The 19,412-nt window shown below is 45.8% G+C and overlaps 1 protein-coding gene across 1 annotated transcript in view; it reads left to right on the top strand.

The window, feature by feature from the left end:
* LOC106588241 (sodium/hydrogen exchanger 3) overlaps nucleotides 1-19,412 on the top strand; it is a 58,250-nt gene that overhangs the window by 13,492 nt on the left and 25,346 nt on the right. Inside the window, exons 5-8 of the mRNA XM_014177059.2 lie at nucleotides 502-679; nucleotides 1,170-1,390; nucleotides 18,738-18,940; nucleotides 19,086-19,175. Coding sequence (XP_014032534.1) covers nucleotides 502-679; nucleotides 1,170-1,390; nucleotides 18,738-18,940; nucleotides 19,086-19,175 — 692 coding nt within the window. The remainder of the gene's footprint in view (nucleotides 1-501; nucleotides 680-1,169; nucleotides 1,391-18,737; nucleotides 18,941-19,085; nucleotides 19,176-19,412) is intronic.

Genomic DNA, 19,412 nt, shown 5'->3' with positions numbered 1-19,412 from the left:
ACGAGAGCCCTATGTGGGGAATAGGGTGCCATTTGGGACGCAGTGATTGATTTTCAGGCCAACAAATAGAGCCCTGTCACGTAGTCAACAGCGACAGCTTCTTGTGCCAACTTGATGCAAACTGCTAGGATAATGCAACAAGTAATCGAGTATGTAATCTATCTAACCCAGGGGTAGGCAACCCTGGTCCTGGAGAGCTGTTTTTGATTTAACCGACCTGAAAGACCAGGTGTTTTGAATTTAGGCAGTCACTGAACTGATCAATTAGCTCAGTTGGTCAGGTAGAGTGCCTAGTTGGGACAAAATCCTGCAGCACCTGCGGCTCTCCAGGAACAGGTTGTATGTATTGTATTTATTCATAAAACAAGTGTAGGAACAAGTATCTTTGTTCCCTGTTTGCCTCTCCATATGTCATTCTGTCTCACTTCTTCCTCTTCTTTCTCCCTGTTTCCCTTTTCTCTCTCATCACCCTCCTCTCGCTTCCTCCCCCACCCTGTGTAGTCTCGTTCTTCGTGGTGGCGCTCGGAGGCTCCATGGTTGGCGTTATCTTTGCTCTGCTGATCTCGCTCTTGACCAGATGCACCAAGAACATCCAGATTATCGAGCCAGGCTTCATCTTTGTCCTGGGCTACCTCTCTTACCTCACAGCCGAGATGCTCTCGCTATCTCCTATCCTGTCGTAAGTCCTTCTGAGTGTTGTGTTGATTTATTAGGCCTTTTACAACCTTTCCATTAAGGGGGTTTCCATTGAAAACCTAACATGATATTTCCACTTACCTTGGCTTAGTTTTTAGATACAATATGTATTTCAGGTACATAGCTCCTTTTTTTTCTAAGTGTGTACTACCTAGAACCTAAGAGTTCTTCAGCTGTCCCCATAATATAACCCTTTTTGGGTTCCAGGTAGAACCCTTTCACAGAAGGTTCTACATAGAACCCTAAAATATTCTACATGGAAGCAAAAAGGGTTCTCCCTGGAACCGAAAAGGGTTCTACTTTGGAGACAGCCGAAGAAACCTTTTTTCTAAGAATGTATGTTTGAGCCATGTATGACCCTTGAGGTTGAATCTGGTCGACTATGGCAGAGCTCTCTACATACCATTATATACAGTACCTACTGCGTTTTAGTCTATTCTAAGTGACATGGCCCTTTTCTTGCTGTGCCATAGGTGTACATTCTATGGTGTCTGCTGTCAGAAGTATATCAATGCCAACATGGACGAGAGGTCAGTCAGTACGGTACGATACGGAATGAAGGTGTTCGCAAATGGCTCAGAGACCATCATCTTCGTCTTCCTCGGCATCACGGCCATAGATCCGTCTATATGGGTGTGGAACACAGCCTTTATCTTCCTCACGCTCCTCTTCATCTTTGTGTTCAGGTTCATAGGTGAGTTTGGGTCATAATCTTTAGTATTATTTTGTGAGCGGAGGAATCAATGGAGATTCTTTTCCCTCAGAACAGCTTAAATTCGTCGAGGCACGGACTCTACAAGGGATGCTGGCCCATGTTGACTCCAATGCCTCCCACAGCCGTGTCAAGTTGGCTGGATGTCCTTTGGGTGTTGGACCATTCTTGATACACACGGGAAACTGTTGAGCATGAAAAACCCAGCAGCGTTGCAGTTCTTGACACACACAAACCGATGTGCCTGGCTAGGGCAGTTGCGGTGAACATATTACCGCCACACCGGCAGTCATGAGTAATGACCTCAGTAAAATTCTACGTGACCGTTGAGTCACAGTAATCTCCACTTATGCACTCTGGAAATGCGTTGTTAGTACCCAACTCACTAACGATCATCAGGTCGCTAATGGCCTGATACTCAGGGCTCTATTGTCCCTCTAACCAAATGCAATCGAAAATCACATGAAACACTTAACTCACATCACTGTGATTGATCAATTTGAAGAAAGAAGTTCAACAACCGGTTGAAACTGAGTGGAAGGCACAGTGGTCTAAGGCACTGCATAGCAGTTGCTAGCTGTGCCAATAGAGGTTCTGAGTTCGAGTCCAGGCTCTGTCACAGCCGGCCGAGACCGGGAGACCAATGGGGCGGCGCACAATTGGCCCAGTGTCGTCCGGGTTAGGGGAGGGCATGGTCAGCAGAGATGTTCTTGTGCCATCGCACACTAGCGACTCCTGTGGTGGGCCGGGCGCAGTGCACGCTGACACGGTAGCCAGGTGTACGGTGTTTCCTCCGACACATTGGTGCGGCTTGCTTCCGGGTTAAGTGGGCATTGTGTCAAGAAGCAGTGCGGCTTGGTTGGGTTGTGTTTCGGAGGACACACGGCTCTCGACCTTCGCCTCTCCTGAGTCCGTACGGGAGTTGCAGTGATGAGACAAGACTGTAACTACCAATTGGAAACCATGAAAATGCGTAGAAAAAGGGGTAAAAAAATAAAAAAGTGGAAAACATGGTCATTGTGGATGTTGTTTCAAAGCCTAACACAACAAAATGGACAGCGCTTTCAAAGGTGATGATTAATTCAAAACACCATATGCATATTAGAGATTATGTTTAAGCATTGGCCTATATATGAGCCCAAGCTGAAAAAAATCCCTGAATTAAAATAATGATTTCGCAGTTATACAATACATAGCCTACTGAATATTGCACATGGCAGAAAAAACCAAAAAATACTGATTTAAGATATCTTTGGTAAATAATTGGTCTATCCTAAATTAAACAAATTTAGCCTACAATTATATTGAATTTGTATTAGATTTTGAGTAGCCTAATAATAGTGCATTTTCCCCTCATAATTAATAGGCTGAAATATTGCCTTTAGCTACCGGACATCTCACCACCATGAGTTTCCAGCGCGCAGAAAGATGGGCTGTCAACAGTTAAATATGTTTTGTTGTGAAATAATATTACTATAGATGTTCCCGAACATACTTCATTTGGTTTCCCAAATTAAGCACTGGGTAGCTGCAAGAACAGGGTTGGTGAGCCCATAGCATACAGAGTTAGGCGACATATCATCTGTTGCTTAGTGAAATTACCGGAGTAGCCTACCTGGCATGAATGAAAAACGTACTTGCAGGAAGGTGGCCTCTATTTGCTATTCCAGTGCATACAGATGACGTCTGTTTTTGTCTTTCCCCGGTTCATGCCCATTTAATAATGGGCCATTCTAAATCTAAACTAATTTTCCATATTAGTAAAGACAAGATGAAATTGAGAATAGTCTGATGGGTGAAAATATGATCACTTGATGAAAGAACAGCTTGCACCTTGAAGGAACAGAACGCAAGCTTTTTTTTTGCAACTTTCTCAAATGATCAATAGCCTATAGTCGCATCATGCAGCCAATATATCTTTTGATTTTTAAGGCATCTATGATTTGTATCATTCACAACTAAAGCCAAATAGCTCTAAATCTAGCATATAGGGCTTGTTTCAAATGATCACTTTTACACTCAACGTAGCGACTTCATATGTGCGCACTTTCGCTCTTGAATGGGAAAAATATCCTTTCTATTTTATTCAGCTAAGTTCAATTATATTATTCTTACTATAACATTATGTAATGGAATTTATAAGCATATCTTGTCTGCTAAATGAACAAGCCTACAGCGTATGGCATGGTGCATAGCCAGATAACATACAGTAGGCCAACTCACATTCTGTTATTTTAAATACATTTTCTTCATATCATAATGTTACTTTAGTCCTGCCTAAAATAAATAATGGCTTTATTGTGATGGTGTACAGTTGAAGTCAGAAGTTTACATGATATAAATATGAACTTGATTGAACAAAACATGCATGTATTGTATTACATAATGTCCTAGGAGTGTCATCTGAGGAAGATCATCAAAGGTTAGTGCTGCATTTAGCTGTGGTTTTGGTTTTTGTGACATATATGCTTGCTTTTAAAATGGCTGTGTGATTATTTTTGGCTGGGTACTCTCCTGACATAATCTAATGTTTTGCTTTCGCTGTAAAGCCTTTTTGAAATCGGACAATCTGGTTGGAACCTGTTAGGGCTAGGGGGCAGTATTTACATGGCCGGATAAAAAAACGTACCCGATTTAATCTGGTTATTACTACTGCCCAGAAACTAGAATATGCATATAATTATTGGCTTTGGATAGAAAACACCCTAAAGTTTCTAAAACTGTTTGAATGGTGTCTGTGAGTATAACAGAACTCATATGGCAGGCAAAAACCTGAGAAGATTCTGTACAGGAAGTGCCCTCTCTGACCATTCCTTGGGCTTCTTGACTCTCTTTATTGAAAACTTAGGATCTTTGCTGTAACGTGACACTTCCTACTGCTCCCATAGGCTCTCAGAACCCGGGAAAAAGCTGAATGATGTCTTTGCAGCCCCTGGCTGAAAAACATTAGCGCCTTTGGTAAGTGGTCTATCAGAGGACAATGAGACTGAGGCGTGTGCACGAGGCGACCCCATGTTTTTTATTTTCTCTGTCTTTGAACTAAAACACGGTTTCCCGGTCGGAATATTATCGCTTTTTTACGAGAAAAATGTCATAAAAATTGATTTTAAACAGTGGTTGACATGCTTCGAAGTACGGTAATGGAATATTTATAATTTTTTTGTCACGAAACGCGTCGGGCATATTACCTCAACTACCTTATACCCTTGCACGTTGCCTTGGTACCAGTGTATAGCCTCATTATTGTAACTTTTTTTTCTATTGAGCAATTTTTTTTTGTTCTTACTTTTTAACTTGGGAAAGGGCTTGTATGTAAGCATTTCGTGGTAAAGTCGCACTTGTTTCTGTGCGAACAGAGGCAAAAAAACGTCCTTATGGCAAGAGGAGAAAAAGGGTTCACAGGAAGATGGCTAATGGCAGTTTGACTTCCTAAACCAAGTCAAAGAGACCGGAGGGAGGGCAGACATGATGACAGCTGCCCCTGGCTGGGAACCCAAAAAGGCACTGGGGGGAGAGCCTGAGGGAGGAGAGACACTCTGGGGAAAAATGTGTCTCCTCCTTTTCTTGAGTCAGCAAGGACGTGAAGTGGGATGCAGCACAGAGAATAGTCATAACCTAATGTCACCGTGCCTCCCCAGTGTTTTAAAACATGTATTGGGGAGGGACGTTAAAACCTGAAGAGAGAGGATAGGGCAGGGAGTAGTCTGCTTTGCGCATTATCTTCCATTGCCGTAAGGACTGCGCCCTAGATCCCCTAAGGCCAGCTGGGTGGCAGGGACGAGATGCATTGATCAACAGGCTGCCATGAGGCCCGGGTTTGTGGGGCAGGCAGAAGTTAACTTCTCTAGGGCCGGCGGGACGAAATCGACCCACCTACGTAACAGCCAGTGGAATCCTGTGGCGCGTTATTCAAATACCTTAGAAATGCTATTACTTCAATTTCTCAAACATATGACTATTTTACACCATTTTAAAGACAAGACTCTCGTTAATCTAACCACACTGTCCGATTTCAAAAAGGCTTTACAACGAAAGCAAAACATTAGATTATGTCAGCAGAGTACCCAGCCAGAAATAATCAGACACCCATTTTTCAAGCTAGCATATAATGTCACAAAAACCCAGAAGACAGCTAAATGCAGCACTAACCTTTGATGATCTTCATCAGATGACACACCTAGGACATTATGTTATACAATACATGCATGTTTTGTTCAATCAAGTTCATATTTATATCAAAAACCAGCTTTTTACATTAGCATGTGACGTTCAGAACTAGCATAACCCCCGCAAACTTCCGGTGAATTTACAAAAAATTTACTAAATTACTCACGATAAACGTTCACAAAAAGCATAACAATTATTTTAAGAATTATAGATACAGAACTCCTCTATGCACTGGATATGTCTGATTTTAAAATAGCTTTTCGGTGAAAGCACATTTTGCAATATTCTCAGTACATAGCCCGGCATCACAGGGCTAGCTATTTAGACACCCAGCAAGTTTAGCACTCACCAAAGTCAGATTTACTATTAGAAAAGTTTGATTACCTTTGCTGTTCTTCGTCAGAATGCACTCCCAGGACTTCTACTTCAATGACAAATGTTGGTTTGGTCCCAAATAATCCATTGTTATATCCAAATAGCGGCGTTTTGTTCGTGCGTTCAAGACACTATCCGAAAGGGTAAATAAGGGTGACGAGCATGGCGCAATTCGTGACCAAAAAATTCTAAATATTCCATTACCGTACTTCGAAGCATGTCAAACGCTGTTTAAATGTCACGATTCCCACCGACGGTGGCGCCTCCTCCTGCTCGGGTGGCGCTCGGCGGTCGTCGTCACCGGCCTATTAGCTACCACTGATTCCCTTTTTGGTTTTCCCTTTTTGGTTTTGTGCACCTGTGTTTAGTTTGGTTAATTAGTGGGGCTATTTATGTTAGCTGGTCCGCTTCCGTGTTGTGCGGGATTATTTCAATTGTGACGGTTCATGTTCGTGTCGGCGCTATTTTACGCCGTGTGTACTTTCTCCCCTGTGTTTGGGAATATTTTGTTTGATGAGTGAGTGTACATTAAATACGCCACTACCCTGTACTCGCTGCTTCCTGTGCCTCATTCCTTCACCACGACTGCCAATCCGTTACAGAATCCCGCACCACGAAAAGGCATGGAATCAGCAGGAGCAGCGGCCACCCCTGTCCCCTCGATGGAGGAACGCGTCCTCCACCACACTACGGTCCTCCACCGCATAGGAAGCGCGATGGACCAGATGATGGAGAGGATGGACAGATGGGAGAGAAGTGGTCTCCTCTCTCCACCTCCGGCTCTTCCGATACAGCCACCTCCTCCTCCCACTACGTCTGGCTCAGGCGCGCTTCGTTTGGCGCTCCCGAGGGAGTATGATGGGGCGGCGGCTGGGTGCCAGGGATTTCTGCTCCAGCTCGAGCTGTACCTGGCCACCGTCAGACCTGCTCCCTCAGGAGAGGAGAGCGTGAGTGCCCTCGTTTCCTGCCTGACGGGCCGAGCTCTGGAGTGGGCTAATGCGGTCTGGAATGGCCCAGACTCGGCGAGGGACCATTATCCAGAGTTCACCCGCCGCTTCGGGCCGTGTTCGACCACCCTCCGGAAGGAAGAGCGGCGGGTGAACGGCTGTTCCACCTCAGGCAGGAGACGAGGAGCGCTCAGGACTTCGCGTTGGAGTTCAGGACCTTGGCTGCTGGGGCGGGGTGGAACGACAGGGCCCTCATAGACCACTATAGATGCAGTCTCCGGGCGGACGTCCGCAGGGAGCTGGCCTGTCGAGATGCAGCTCTATCCCTGGACGAGCTCATCGACATGTCCATTCGTTTGGACAATCTGCTGGCTGCCCGCGGGCGTTCGGAGAGGGTCCTGCCCATTCCACCTCCGTGCACCCCCGACCCTACCCCTATGGAGGTGGGGGGGGCCGTGCCAAGGGGCACCGGAGGAGCTGGCTCCTCCTGCACCAGCTGTGGTTGGAGAGGACACACGGCCGACCGGTGCCGGAGGATCCAGTCGGGAGTCGAGAGGGCAGGCAGAACACTTCTCGGTCACCCCAGGTGAGTCAGCACCAGATTCACCCAGAACCCCCTGTTGGTCACGTGTTCTTACCTGTTTTGTTTTCTAAATTTTTCCCCTCTTCCCAGCATAGGGCGCTAGTCGATTCAGGCGCAGCTGGGAACTTTATGGATCGTGGACTTGCCATTAAGCTGGGCATTCCGCGGGTGCCGTTAGATTCCCCCTTCCCCGTGCACTCCCTAGATAGCTGACCATTAGGGTCAGGGCTAGTCAGGGAGTCTACGGTGCCACTGGACATGGTAACGCAGGGGAATCATAAGGAACGCATTAGTTTTTTCCTTATTGATTCGCCTGCATTTCCGGTGGTGCTGGGGGTCCCCTGGCTAGCTGGTCACAATCCCCGTATTTCGTGGAAACAGGTGGTTCTCCAGGGGTGGTCAGAGGAGTGTTCAGGGAGGTGTCTAGGAGTTTCCATAGGTGCCACGTCGGTGGAGAGTCCAGACCATGTGTCCCCCGTGCGCATTCCCCCTGAGTACGCCGATTTGGCGATCGCCTTCTGTAAAAAGAGGGCGACTAAATTACCACCCCATCGACAGGGGGATTGTGCGATAGACCTCCAGGTTAACGCTGCGCTTCCCAAGAGTCACGTGTACCCCTTGTCACAGGAGGAGACAGCGGCTATGGAGACATATGTCACTGAATCCCTGGGACAGGGGTACATTCGGCCCTCCATCTCACCCGCCTCCTCGAGTTTCTTTTTTGTGAAGAAAAAGGAGGGAGGTCTGCGTCCGTGCATTGATTACAGAGGTCTAAACGCTATCATGGTGGGGTTTAGTTACCCACTACCTCTCATCGCTACGGCGGTGGAATCATTTCACGGAGCAAAGTTCTTCACGAAACTGGATCTCAGGAGCGCGTATAACTTGGTGCGTATCAAGAAGGGAGACGAGTGGAAAACCGCCTTTAGTACCACATTGGGCCATTATGAGTACCTCGTCATGCCGTATGGGTTGAAAAATGCTCCAGCCGTCTTTCAATCCTTTGTTGACGAGATTCTCAGGGACCTGCACGGGCAGGGCGTGATTGTCTATATCGATGACATTCTGATATATTCCGCCACCCGCTCCGCGCATGTGTCCCTGGTGCGCAAGGTGCTTGGTAGACTGCTGGAGCATGACCTATACGTTAAGGCTGAGAAATGTGTGTTTTCCAAACGAGCCGTTTCCTTTCTGGGTTATCGCATTTCCACCACGGGGGTGGTGATGGAGTGTGACCGCGTTAAGGCCGTGCGTAATTGGTCGACTCCAACCACGGTGAAGGAGGTGCAGCGGTTCTTAGGCTTTGCCAATTACTACCGGAGGTTTATCCGGGGTTTTGGCCAGGTAGCGGCTCCCATTACCTCACTGCTGAAGGGGGGGCCGGTGCGTTTGCGATGGTCGACGGAGGCGGAGGGAGCCTTCAAGAAGTTGAAGACCCTGTTCACCGACGCACCCGTGTTGGCGCACCCGGACCCGTCTCTAGCATTCATAGTGGAGGTGGACGCATCCGAGGCTGGGGTGGGTGCCGTGCTATCACAGCGCTCGGGTACGCCATCGAAACTCCGCCCCTGCGCTTTCTTTTCGAAGAAGCTCAGTTCAGCGGAGCGTAACTATGATGTGGGGGACAGGGAGTTGCTAGCGGTGGTAAAAGCTTTGAGGGTGTGGCGGCACTGGCTTGAGGGGGCTAAACACCCCTTTCTCATCTGGACCGACCACCGAAACCTGGAGTACATCCGGGCAGCGAGGAGACTGAATCCGCGTCAGGCAAGGTGGGCCATGTTCTTCGCCCGGTTTAGGTTCACTATCTCCTATAGACCGGGTTCCCTTAACACTAGGGCCGACGCGCTGTCCCTTCTCTATGACACGGAGGACCGGCCCATCGATCCAACTCCCATCATTCCAGCGTCTAAGCTGGTGGCACCGGTGGTATGGGAGGTGGACGCGGACATCGAGCGGGCATTAGTGTTGGAACCTGCGCCTGCGCAGGTTCCCGTGGGTCGCATGTATGTGCCGCTCGGTGTTCGTGATCGTTTGATTCGATGGGCGCACACGCTACCTACGGCGGGTCATCCTGGTGTGGCGAGGACAGTGCGGAGTCTCAGGGGGAAGTACTGGTGGCCCACCTTGGCTAAGGACGTGAGGTCCTATGTCTCTTCCTGTTCGGTGTGCACTCAGAGTAAGGCTCCTAGGCATCTACCGAGAGGGAAGTTACAGCCCCTCCCCGTTCCACAACGGCCATGGTCGCACCTGTCTATAGATTTCTTGACAGATCTTCCCCCTCTCAGGGGAACACTGCGATTCTGGTGGTTGTGGATCGGTTCTCTAAGTCCTGCCATCTCCTCCCATTGCCCGGTCTCCCTACGGCCCTGCAGACTGCGGAGGCCCTATTTACCCACGTCTTCCGGCACTACGGGGTGCCGGAGGACATTGTCTCTGATCGAGGTTCCCAGTTCACATCCAGGGTCTGGAGGGCGTTTATGGAGCGGCTGGGGGTCTCGGTCAGTTTGACCTCCGGTTTTCACCCCGAGAGCAATGGGCAGGCGGAGAGGGTGAACCAGGATGTGGGCAGGTTTCTGAGGTCGTATTGCCAGGACCGGCCAGGGGAGTGGGCGAGGTACATTCCCTGGGCTGAGTTAGCCCAGAACTCACTTCGCCACTCCTCTACTAACATGTCACCCTTTCAGTGTGTTTTGGGTTACCAGCCGGTCCTGGCACCATGGCACCGGAGTCAGACCGAGGCTCCTGCGGTGGAGGACTGGGTACAGCACTCCAAGGAGACCTGGAGAGCCGTCCAGGACTCACTAAAGGAGGCCAGTGCGCGGCAGAAGAGGAGTGCTGACCGCCACCGCAGTGAGGCGCCCGTGTTCGCACCGGGAGACAGGGTCTGGCTCTCGACCCGGAACCTGCCCCTCCGCGTGCCCTGCCGGAAGCTGGGGCCGCAGTGTGTGGGGCCCTTTAAAGTCCTGAGGAGGATAAACGAGGTGTGTTATCGGTTACAACTCCCTTCCTATTACCGTATTAACCCCTCGTTTCATGTGTCTTTCCTCAGGCCGGTGGTAGCTGGTCCCCTGCAGGAAGGTGAGGTGCTGGAGGTCCCCGGCGTACAGCGTACGGGCCATTCTGGACTCGAGACGCCGGGCGAGGGGCCTGCAGTACCTCGTGGACTGGGAGGGGTACGGCCCGGAGGAGAGGTGCTGGGTGCCGGCGGAGGACGTCTTGGACCCATCCATGTTGAAGGATTTCCATCGCCTCCGTCCGGATCGCCCTGCGCCTCGCCCTCCGGGTCGTCCTCGAGGCCGGTGTCGGCGCGCTGCGGGAGCCGCGCGTCAGGAGGGGGGTACTGTCACGATTCCCACCGACGGTGGCGCCTCCTCCTGCTCGGGTGGCGCTCGGCGGTCGTCGTCACCGGCCTATTAGCTACCACTGATTCCCTTTTTGGTTTTCCCTTTTTGGTTTTGTGCACCTGTGTTTAGGTTGGTTAATTAGCGGGGCTATTTATGTTAGCTGGTCCGCTTCCGTGTTGTGCGGGATTATTTCAATTGTGACGGTTCATGTTCGTGTCGGCGCTATTTTACGCCGTGTGTACTTTCTCCCCTGTGTTTGGGAATATTTTGTTTGATGAGTGAGTGTACATTAAATACGCCACTACCCTGTACTCGCTGCTTCCTGTGCCTCATTCCTTCACCACGACTGCCAATCCGTTACATTAAAATCAATTTTTATGCCATTTTTCTCATAAAAAAGCGATAATATTCCGACCGGGAATCTGCGTTTAGGTAAAAAGAGGAAAGAAAATAAAGCACGGGGTCGCCTCGTGCACGCACCTAAGCCCATTGTCCTCTGATCGGCCACTTGCCAAAAGCGTAAATGTGTTTCAGCCTGGGGCTGCCTCGATATCATTCAGCTTTTTCCCGGGCTCTGAGAGCCTATGGGAGCCGTAGGAGCTTATGGTGATGCGTCCTCGGCAGAAGTCAGGGCATTCGTACTTCTTGCGCTTCACAGAGTGGAGTGTCACTTGGTCTGCACCACTTAAAGTGCACCGCTCATTGTGATTTAGGGCTAATCTCTATAGCCAGTCAGCTATTAGAGCAGCTGGCTAAACAAGAAGACAATACCTTACCTCTTCTGAGATGTTGGAGTCAGTTTCTCGGTGCTTGACATAGGAGTTCAGCCAAGATAGCATGAAATAAAAAGGCAGCACCGTTTTCCCAGCTGTATCTCCACTTCAACCGTAAATATATATATTTTTGCTTTACGGGCTTGCTCGCGACTGCCTCCACTTCTTGTGGCAAGATTCCCCTTCCATTCCCATTACCTCCCTGATCTCTTTCATGGAGATGTTTATATTTGCATACTTGTTCTGGTAGCCTTTTGTCAAAGTTGTCCATGTTTGTTGTCAAGGAAGTGAGTTTGTGTTTATACAGGACGTACCTCCAGCATCTGCCGTCAACCGATCATGTCAATGCGGAGCTATACAGCGCTCTCCGCATTGTGAGAAAATTTGGGAGGCGCATGGCATCGACATGCAGAGCTTGATTTGGCCTCCGGAGGCTCAGCAACTGCGTCACATTGCGTCAATCAACTTTTAAGAGGGCCTGGATTCCTCCATGTTGTGCATGTCTAAGCTTGGGCGCGCTTAGCCAGCACATTTTCAGTAAGGGGCTTATCCCACAAGCGCTTAGCTTACCGTAGGCAACCTGCAACTGCAGGTAGCAGTTGCATTACTGGGTCTGCACTAGTGGATAGTCTCCTTCCATCGTACAGATTCCTTTCTCGGATTCTGTTCCCCAGGGGATCCGGCCACTCGATCTGGTCGTGGCTCGCCTACAGACATCAAAGAACCCAAACTCCAGTGGAGGAATGGCGTCTTCTCTGTGTTCAAGGCTGTCCCATCTAAAAGACTGAGAGGGCGGGACCTGGTCGACTTCCATGTCAGGTGCCGCCTCAAGGAGACTGGCAAGGTTCATCTCGCCATTATCCTCATTGTCCCCTAGTTTGCCTTCCCCCGAGAAGGGGTCGTCGGACTGATAAAGGGAGGAATTGAGGCTATCCATGATCTCGTCCCAGCTGGTCGTGGGGGGCAGAGCTACAGCTCCCGCTAGTGGCTCGGTGGCGAACCAGGCTACCGAGAGAGAGGCCAGTTTTGCCTCAGTTAGCGACTTGCAGCACTCGTAGGACTCAAAGTCCTTGAGCGCCACCTTGGCATGTTTCCCTCCCAAGCACATGATGGCACAGAAGGTGATAATCCTTCCTAGCAATTGTAGAACCAAAAGCACAATAACGTGGTGATTCATGTCCTGAGCTAAGCTCGTTTTGGGTAGGGGTGGATGGATTATTTTGGACCAAACCAACATTTGTTATTGAAGTAGCAGTCCTGGGAGTGCATTCTGACGAAGACAACAAAGGTAATGAAACTTTTGTAATAGTAAATCGGAGTTTGATCAGGGCTAAACTTGGTCGGTGTCTAAATGGCTAGCCGTGATGGCTGGGCTATCTACTGAGAATATTGCAAAATGTGCTTTCACCGAAAAGCTATTTTAAAATCGGACATATCGAGTGCATAGAGGAGTTCTGTATCTATAATTCTTAAAATAATTGTTATGTTTTTTGTGAACGTTTATCGTGAGTAATTTAGTAAATTCACCGGATGTTTGCGGGGGTATGCTAGTTCTGAACGTCACATGCTAATGTAAAAAGCTGGTTTTTGATATAAATATGAACTTGATTGAACAAAACATGCATGCATTGTATAACATAATGTCCTAGGGTTGTCATCTGATGAAGATCATCAAAGGTTAGTGCTGCATTTAGCTGTGGTTTTGTTTTTTGTGACATTATATGCTAGCTTGAAAAATGGGTGTCTGATTATTTCTGGCTTGGTACTCTGCTGACATAATCTAATGTTTTGCTTTCGCTGTAAAGCCTTTTTGAAATCGGACAGTGTGGTTAGATAAAGGAGAGTCTTGTCTTTAAAATGCTGTGAAATAGTCATATGTTTGAAAAATTGAAGTTTTTGTATTTTTGAGGAATTTGTAATTCGCGCCACGCCTATCATTGGATATTGGAGCAGGTGTTCCGCTAGCGGAACGTCTAGATGTAAGAGGTTAATCCAACCAGATTGTCCGATTTCAAAAAGGCTTTACAGCGAAAGCAAAACATTAGATTATGTCAGGAGAGTACCCTGCCAAAAATAATCACACAGCCATTTTCAAAGCAAGCATATATGTGAACAGAAACCAAAACCACAGCTAAATGCAGCACTAACCTTTGATGATCTTCATCAGATGACACTCCTAGGACATTATGTTATACAATACATGCATGTTTTGTTCAATCAAGTTCATATTTATATCAAAAACCAGCTTTTTACATTAGCATGTGATGTTCAGAACTAGCATACCCACCGAAAACTTCCGGTGAATTTACTAAATTACTCATGATAAACGTTGACAAAATACATAACAATTATTTTAAGAATTATAGATACAGAACTCCTTTATGCAAACGCTATGTCAGATTTTAAAATAGCTTTTCTGCGAAAGCACATTTTGCAATATTCTGAGTACATAGCTCGGCCATCACAGGCTAGCTAATTTGACACCCACCAAGTTTGGGGCAACCTAAACTCAGAATTACTATTAGAAAAGTTGGATTACCTTTGCTGTTCTTCGTCAGAATGCACTCCCAGGACTTCTACTTCAACAACAAATGTTGTTTTGGTTCCAAATAATCCATAGTTATATCCAAATACCTCCGTTTTGTTCGTGCGTTCAGGTCACTATCCGAAGGGTAACGCGCGAGCGCATTTCGTGACAAAAAAATTCGAAATATTCCATTACCGTACTTAGAAGCATGTCAAACGCTGTTTAAAATAAAAAATGTATGCGATTTTTCGCGTAAAATAGCGATAATATTCCAACCGGACAACGTTGTATTCATTCAAAGACTGAAAGAAAAAAATGGAGAAGTCTCGTGAGCGCGTATCTCAGTCTCACTGTCCCCAGGCAGGCCACTTACAAACTCTGCTGCTGTACTTTGCCCAGAGACAGGAGACGTGTCATTCCGCTTTGTAAACACTTTAGAGAGCCAATGGAAGCCTTAGAAAGTGTCACGTAACAGCACAGATGTTGTAATATCGATAGAGATGCAACAGAAGGACAACAAATTGTCAGACAGGGCACTTCCTGCATGGAATCTTCTCAGATTTTGGCCTGCCATATGAGTTCTGTTATACTCACAGACACCATTCAAACAGTTTTAGAAACTTTAGAGTGTTTTCTATCCAAATCTACTAATTATATGCATATTCTCAAGAGTAGTAACCAGTTTAAATTGGGTACGTTTTTTATCCGGCCGTGAAAATACTGCCCCCTAGCCCCAACAAGACCAAATTTACTGAGCTTGAGCACTTTGGACAAAAACAATGGATATATGTTGCCCTAAAAGTTGTGCAAAGTTGGTAGAATCTTATTTATCTCTCTGGGCTAGGTGGCACCAAATCGTCCCACCTACGTAACAGCCAGTTGAATCCTGTGGCGCGATTTTCAAATACCTTAGAAATGCTATTACTTCAATTTCTCAAACATATGACTATTTTACAGCTATTTAAAGACAAGACTCTCGTTAATCTAACCACACTGTCCGATTTCAAAAAGGCTTTACAACGAAAGCAAAACATTAGATTATGTCAGCAGAGTACCCAGCCAGAAATAATCAGACACCCATTTTTCAAGCTAGCATATAATGTCACATAAACCCAAACCACAGCTAAATGCAGCACTAACCTTTGATGATCTTCATCAGATGACAACCCTAGGACATTATGTTATACAATACATGCATGTTTTGTTCAATCAAGTTCATATTTATATCAAAAACAGCTTTTTTCATTAGCATGTGACGTTCAGAACTAGCATACCCTCCGCAAACTTCCAGGGAATTTACTAACAATTTACTAAATTACTCACGATAAACGTTCACAAAAAGCATAACAATTATTTTAAGAATTATAGATACAGAACTCCTCTATGCACTCGATATGTCCGATTTTAAAAAAGCTTTTTGGTGAAAGCACATGTTGCAATATTCTAAGTACATAGCCCAGCCATCACGGGCTAGCTATTTAGACACCCAGCAAGTTTAGCCTTCACCAAAATCAGATTTACTATAACAAAAATGTTATTACCTTTGCTGTTCTTTGTCAGAATGCACTCCCAGGACTTCTACTTCAATAACAAATGTTGGTTTGGTCCCAAATAATCCATCGTTATATCCAAACAGCGGCGTTTTGTTCGTGCGTTCTAGACACTATCCGAAATGGTAAATCAGGGTTACGAGCATGGCGCATTTCGTGACAAAAGAATTCTAAATATTCCATTACCGTACTTCGAAGCATGTCAACCGCTGTTTAAAATCCATTTTTATGCAATTTATCTCGTAAAAAAGCGATAATATTCCGACCGGGAATCTGCGTTTCGGTAAATAGAGGAAAAAAAAGAAAGACGGGGGCGACCAGTGCACGCGCCTAAGCCCACTGTCCCCTGATCGGCCACTTGACAAAGGCGATAATGTGTTTCAGCCTGGGGCTGGAATGACGACATTCAGCTTTTTCCCGGGCTCTGAGAGCCTATGGGAGCCGTGGGAAGTGTCACGTTACCGCAGAGATCCTTTGTTTTGGAAAGAGATGTCAAAGAAAGCCAATAAATGGTCAGACAGGCCACTTCCTGTAAAGGAATCTCTCAGGTTTTTGCCTGCCATATGAGTTCTGTTATACTCACAGACACCATTCAAACAGTTTTAGAAACTTTAGGGTGTTTTCTATCCATATCTAATAAGTATATGCATATTCTAGTTACTGGGTAGGAGTAGTAACCAGATTAAATCGGGTACGTTTTTTATCCGGCGGTGTAAATACTGCCCCCTAGCCCTAAGAGGTTAAAAATGTTTCATAGTTGTAATGGCTGCCAATGGTGCTTCCATCAAGCTTTAATGCTTGCTTCAAGTGGGAAGTGGGAAACTGGGAAGTGGGAAGTCCGACATGATTGTGTTCAAGTGCTTTTGAAGTTGGAACAATTCTTCAACCAATAAGATTTTAGCTAGCTTGATAAGCTTGCTAACATTGCTAATAATAAAGTTAGCTAGCTTGCTTTATGTTCTGGAACTTTGGCGACTACTAGGTATTTTTTAAACCTCACGCTTTGGGCTGGATGTGTCAATGTGTAATTCATATATGCATAATCTATGAGCAGAATTACTGTTTAACCTCAATTAGCCACGAAATCCCTAGTTTGAAAGGTACTGTTTTTATGGAAGCTGTGCTGCGCCATTTTCCCTACATTTTCGCTGACATGGGCCAGGCCCCAAGCAATTTGAGTTGAACCAACGAGATTCAATCCCTCACCATATGAGTGAATGCTAGAAAGAGGCACATCAGGCACCCACAGCAAAGCGAGAAAGAGCAATGAATGATGTGGTGCACATATTTGACTTGTTTCAGGAAACTAGGCATATGTCGCGGGTCACCACTTCAGAAGAGAGCCCCCATTTGATCGCAAACTCTTTTTATTATGAAAATGTATGCCATCTGTAAATACAAATAAAATGTGTTAAATTACGAGCCTAGTTGTTTTAGCTACAGAAAGACAGCAACCTTCCTGTTAGCCATGACTGGCTAAGATAATGAGTGCGCTCGACATGCTGAGAGATGAGTTCAGAGTGGTCTGCCATATACCATGCTTCTGTCTATATGAGCTGGTCAGTATGTGTAGGTAATCCTGTCTAACATAGCTAAGGTAAGATAGTCTAGCTAGCTACATTTTCAGATATTACACATTTCTAATTTGACAGTCGTTTTTATTTCAAAGTGTACTGTTAGCTAGCTAGCTAACATTAGCTAACTGGCTAGCTCACGTTACGTGTATGATCTTATTATTCGTATCTGAGCCATTTGCATTGCTAGTTATAGCCTAATGTTAGCTAGCTAACATTGAACCTGTTTGGTTAGCTACCTGCAGATTTATGTAGGGTAGTAACTTCATGAGTTGGGATTATGGTTCCTTGTTTAGCTAGCTAGCTATGTCTTAACAAAAGACTCCACTATGCAAGTAATCATTTCAATAGATTGTCACTGTGACAACTGTTGATTGGCGTAGTTGGTAAATCCGCTCTAGCTATCTACTCCGATTTCAGAGCACTCTCGACAGAGTGTGCCAGAGTGAAAAATTTACGAATTTACGAACACTCAACACCTGTTGAATATGGCCGGTGTTAGTAAACGTTGGCAAAAAAAGCACAAATTGTTGCCAGCAGCACAGTTGCAGTCACCAACACTCTGGATAACATAAAAACAGCCTAACCAGCTCTGCTAGGGCAAGTAAAATGGTCAGTGAACGGTTCTCTCATGTTAGCCAGTTAGCTTGAGTGCTTGACTGTTGTTGTTGTTAGGACGGAACACTCGGATCAACCCTTAAAGAGATGGGTGGTGCTAATGCTTAAGAGGGTGTGAATGATACTGAATGGGTGTAGACAAAGAGGTCTCCAGTAGGTAACCAAAACATTCAAAGTCCATTTTCTCAAAAGTGAAGTTACAAGTTTATCAACTTTAAAAGCAGAATTACTTCCCATTGTTGCTCAAATGCAGTGTATGATATACCATTTTGTAGCTCTGTGTGTCTGCTGTTATCCAATGTAAAAAACACAATTTAAAATGTATCTACATTTGACCGAATCAAGGCGGTCGGTCACATATACACATGTGACGTAGTACACAATTTCCGGGTACTGGCAAAAAATATATACAAAAGTACCAGATAATCTCTTTAACACTGACAATATGGTCAGAGTAGCTACATTATCCATATTGATAAGGTTGTCATTGTCAAAAACGGATTTGTTATCTTTTGGTTGAAAAGGTCAGTGGAGAAACGTCACAACTCGGGTAACATTTTCTCTGAGTTTCCCCCACTTGTAATTCCAACTTGGATGGTCATTCATTTCCCACTGAGAACTAGGAGTTTCCGATAACTCAGATAACATGTGAACGCGGCATAACTCTGAGATGTGAAGACATACACCATCAAGACATTTTTTATTTATTTGATTAGGAACATTTCTATAATTGTATTTCACTTTTAAAATGTGAAGTAGGTTGTGTATCTGTAGGAAAGAAATCTGATTGTATCCTTTTTTATGGCAGCAAAATGTGAAGACTACAAGTTACATGTAACAGAAACACTGCCTTTGTGTGTTTATATCACAGGGGTCTTTTTTCTCACCTGGATTCTCAACCAAAACCGACTGGTTCCCTTGGAGTTTATTGATCAGGTAGTGATGGGCTATGGTGGCCTACGAGGGGCAGTAGCCTATGGCCTTGTGGTCTCGCTGGATGAGAAAAAGTACAAAGAGAAGAATCTGATGATCAGCACCACCCTCCTAGTGGTGTACTTCACTGTCATCCTGCAGGTAAAATAGCTCATTTAAATGTCAAACTTCAGTCCATAGATATTTCACTATTTGTTGTTTTCTTTCAGTGTAATGTGTCTTCACTTGAACAGACTGGTATATTTTAATTTGTCGCCGGTTTACTATATTTTCTTATTTGTTGCAGGGAATAACCATGAAACCACTGGTCAACTGGCTAAAAGTGAAGAGGGCAGCAGTGACAGAATGCACACTAGCTGAAAAAATACAGAATAGGGTAACTATTTGGTCAGAAGTCTTTGTTGTTCATCAACCCCAAAGAATCAGACAACAAACCTTACATCTCTCTAATAAATACCCAAAGTAAAGTGTTTACTTTTTGTAAACTGTACTACACCACCTTTTCTATACACAAGGGGAGGTCCTCGGGACAAGTCAATCACAGGTCTGTCAAATGAATGACAAGGTATATTAAGAGAACACACAAATAAATTAGTAGCAGGACAAGATTCAT

The sequence above is a fragment of the Salmo salar genome, chromosome ssa27, assembly GCF_905237065.1.
Source record: "Salmo salar chromosome ssa27, Ssal_v3.1, whole genome shotgun sequence".
In the NCBI taxonomy this organism is placed as follows: Eukaryota; Metazoa; Chordata; class Actinopteri; order Salmoniformes; family Salmonidae; genus Salmo; species Salmo salar.
The sequence above is the reverse complement of the archived record's forward strand: the minus strand, read 5'-3'. Positions and strand labels throughout refer to the sequence as shown.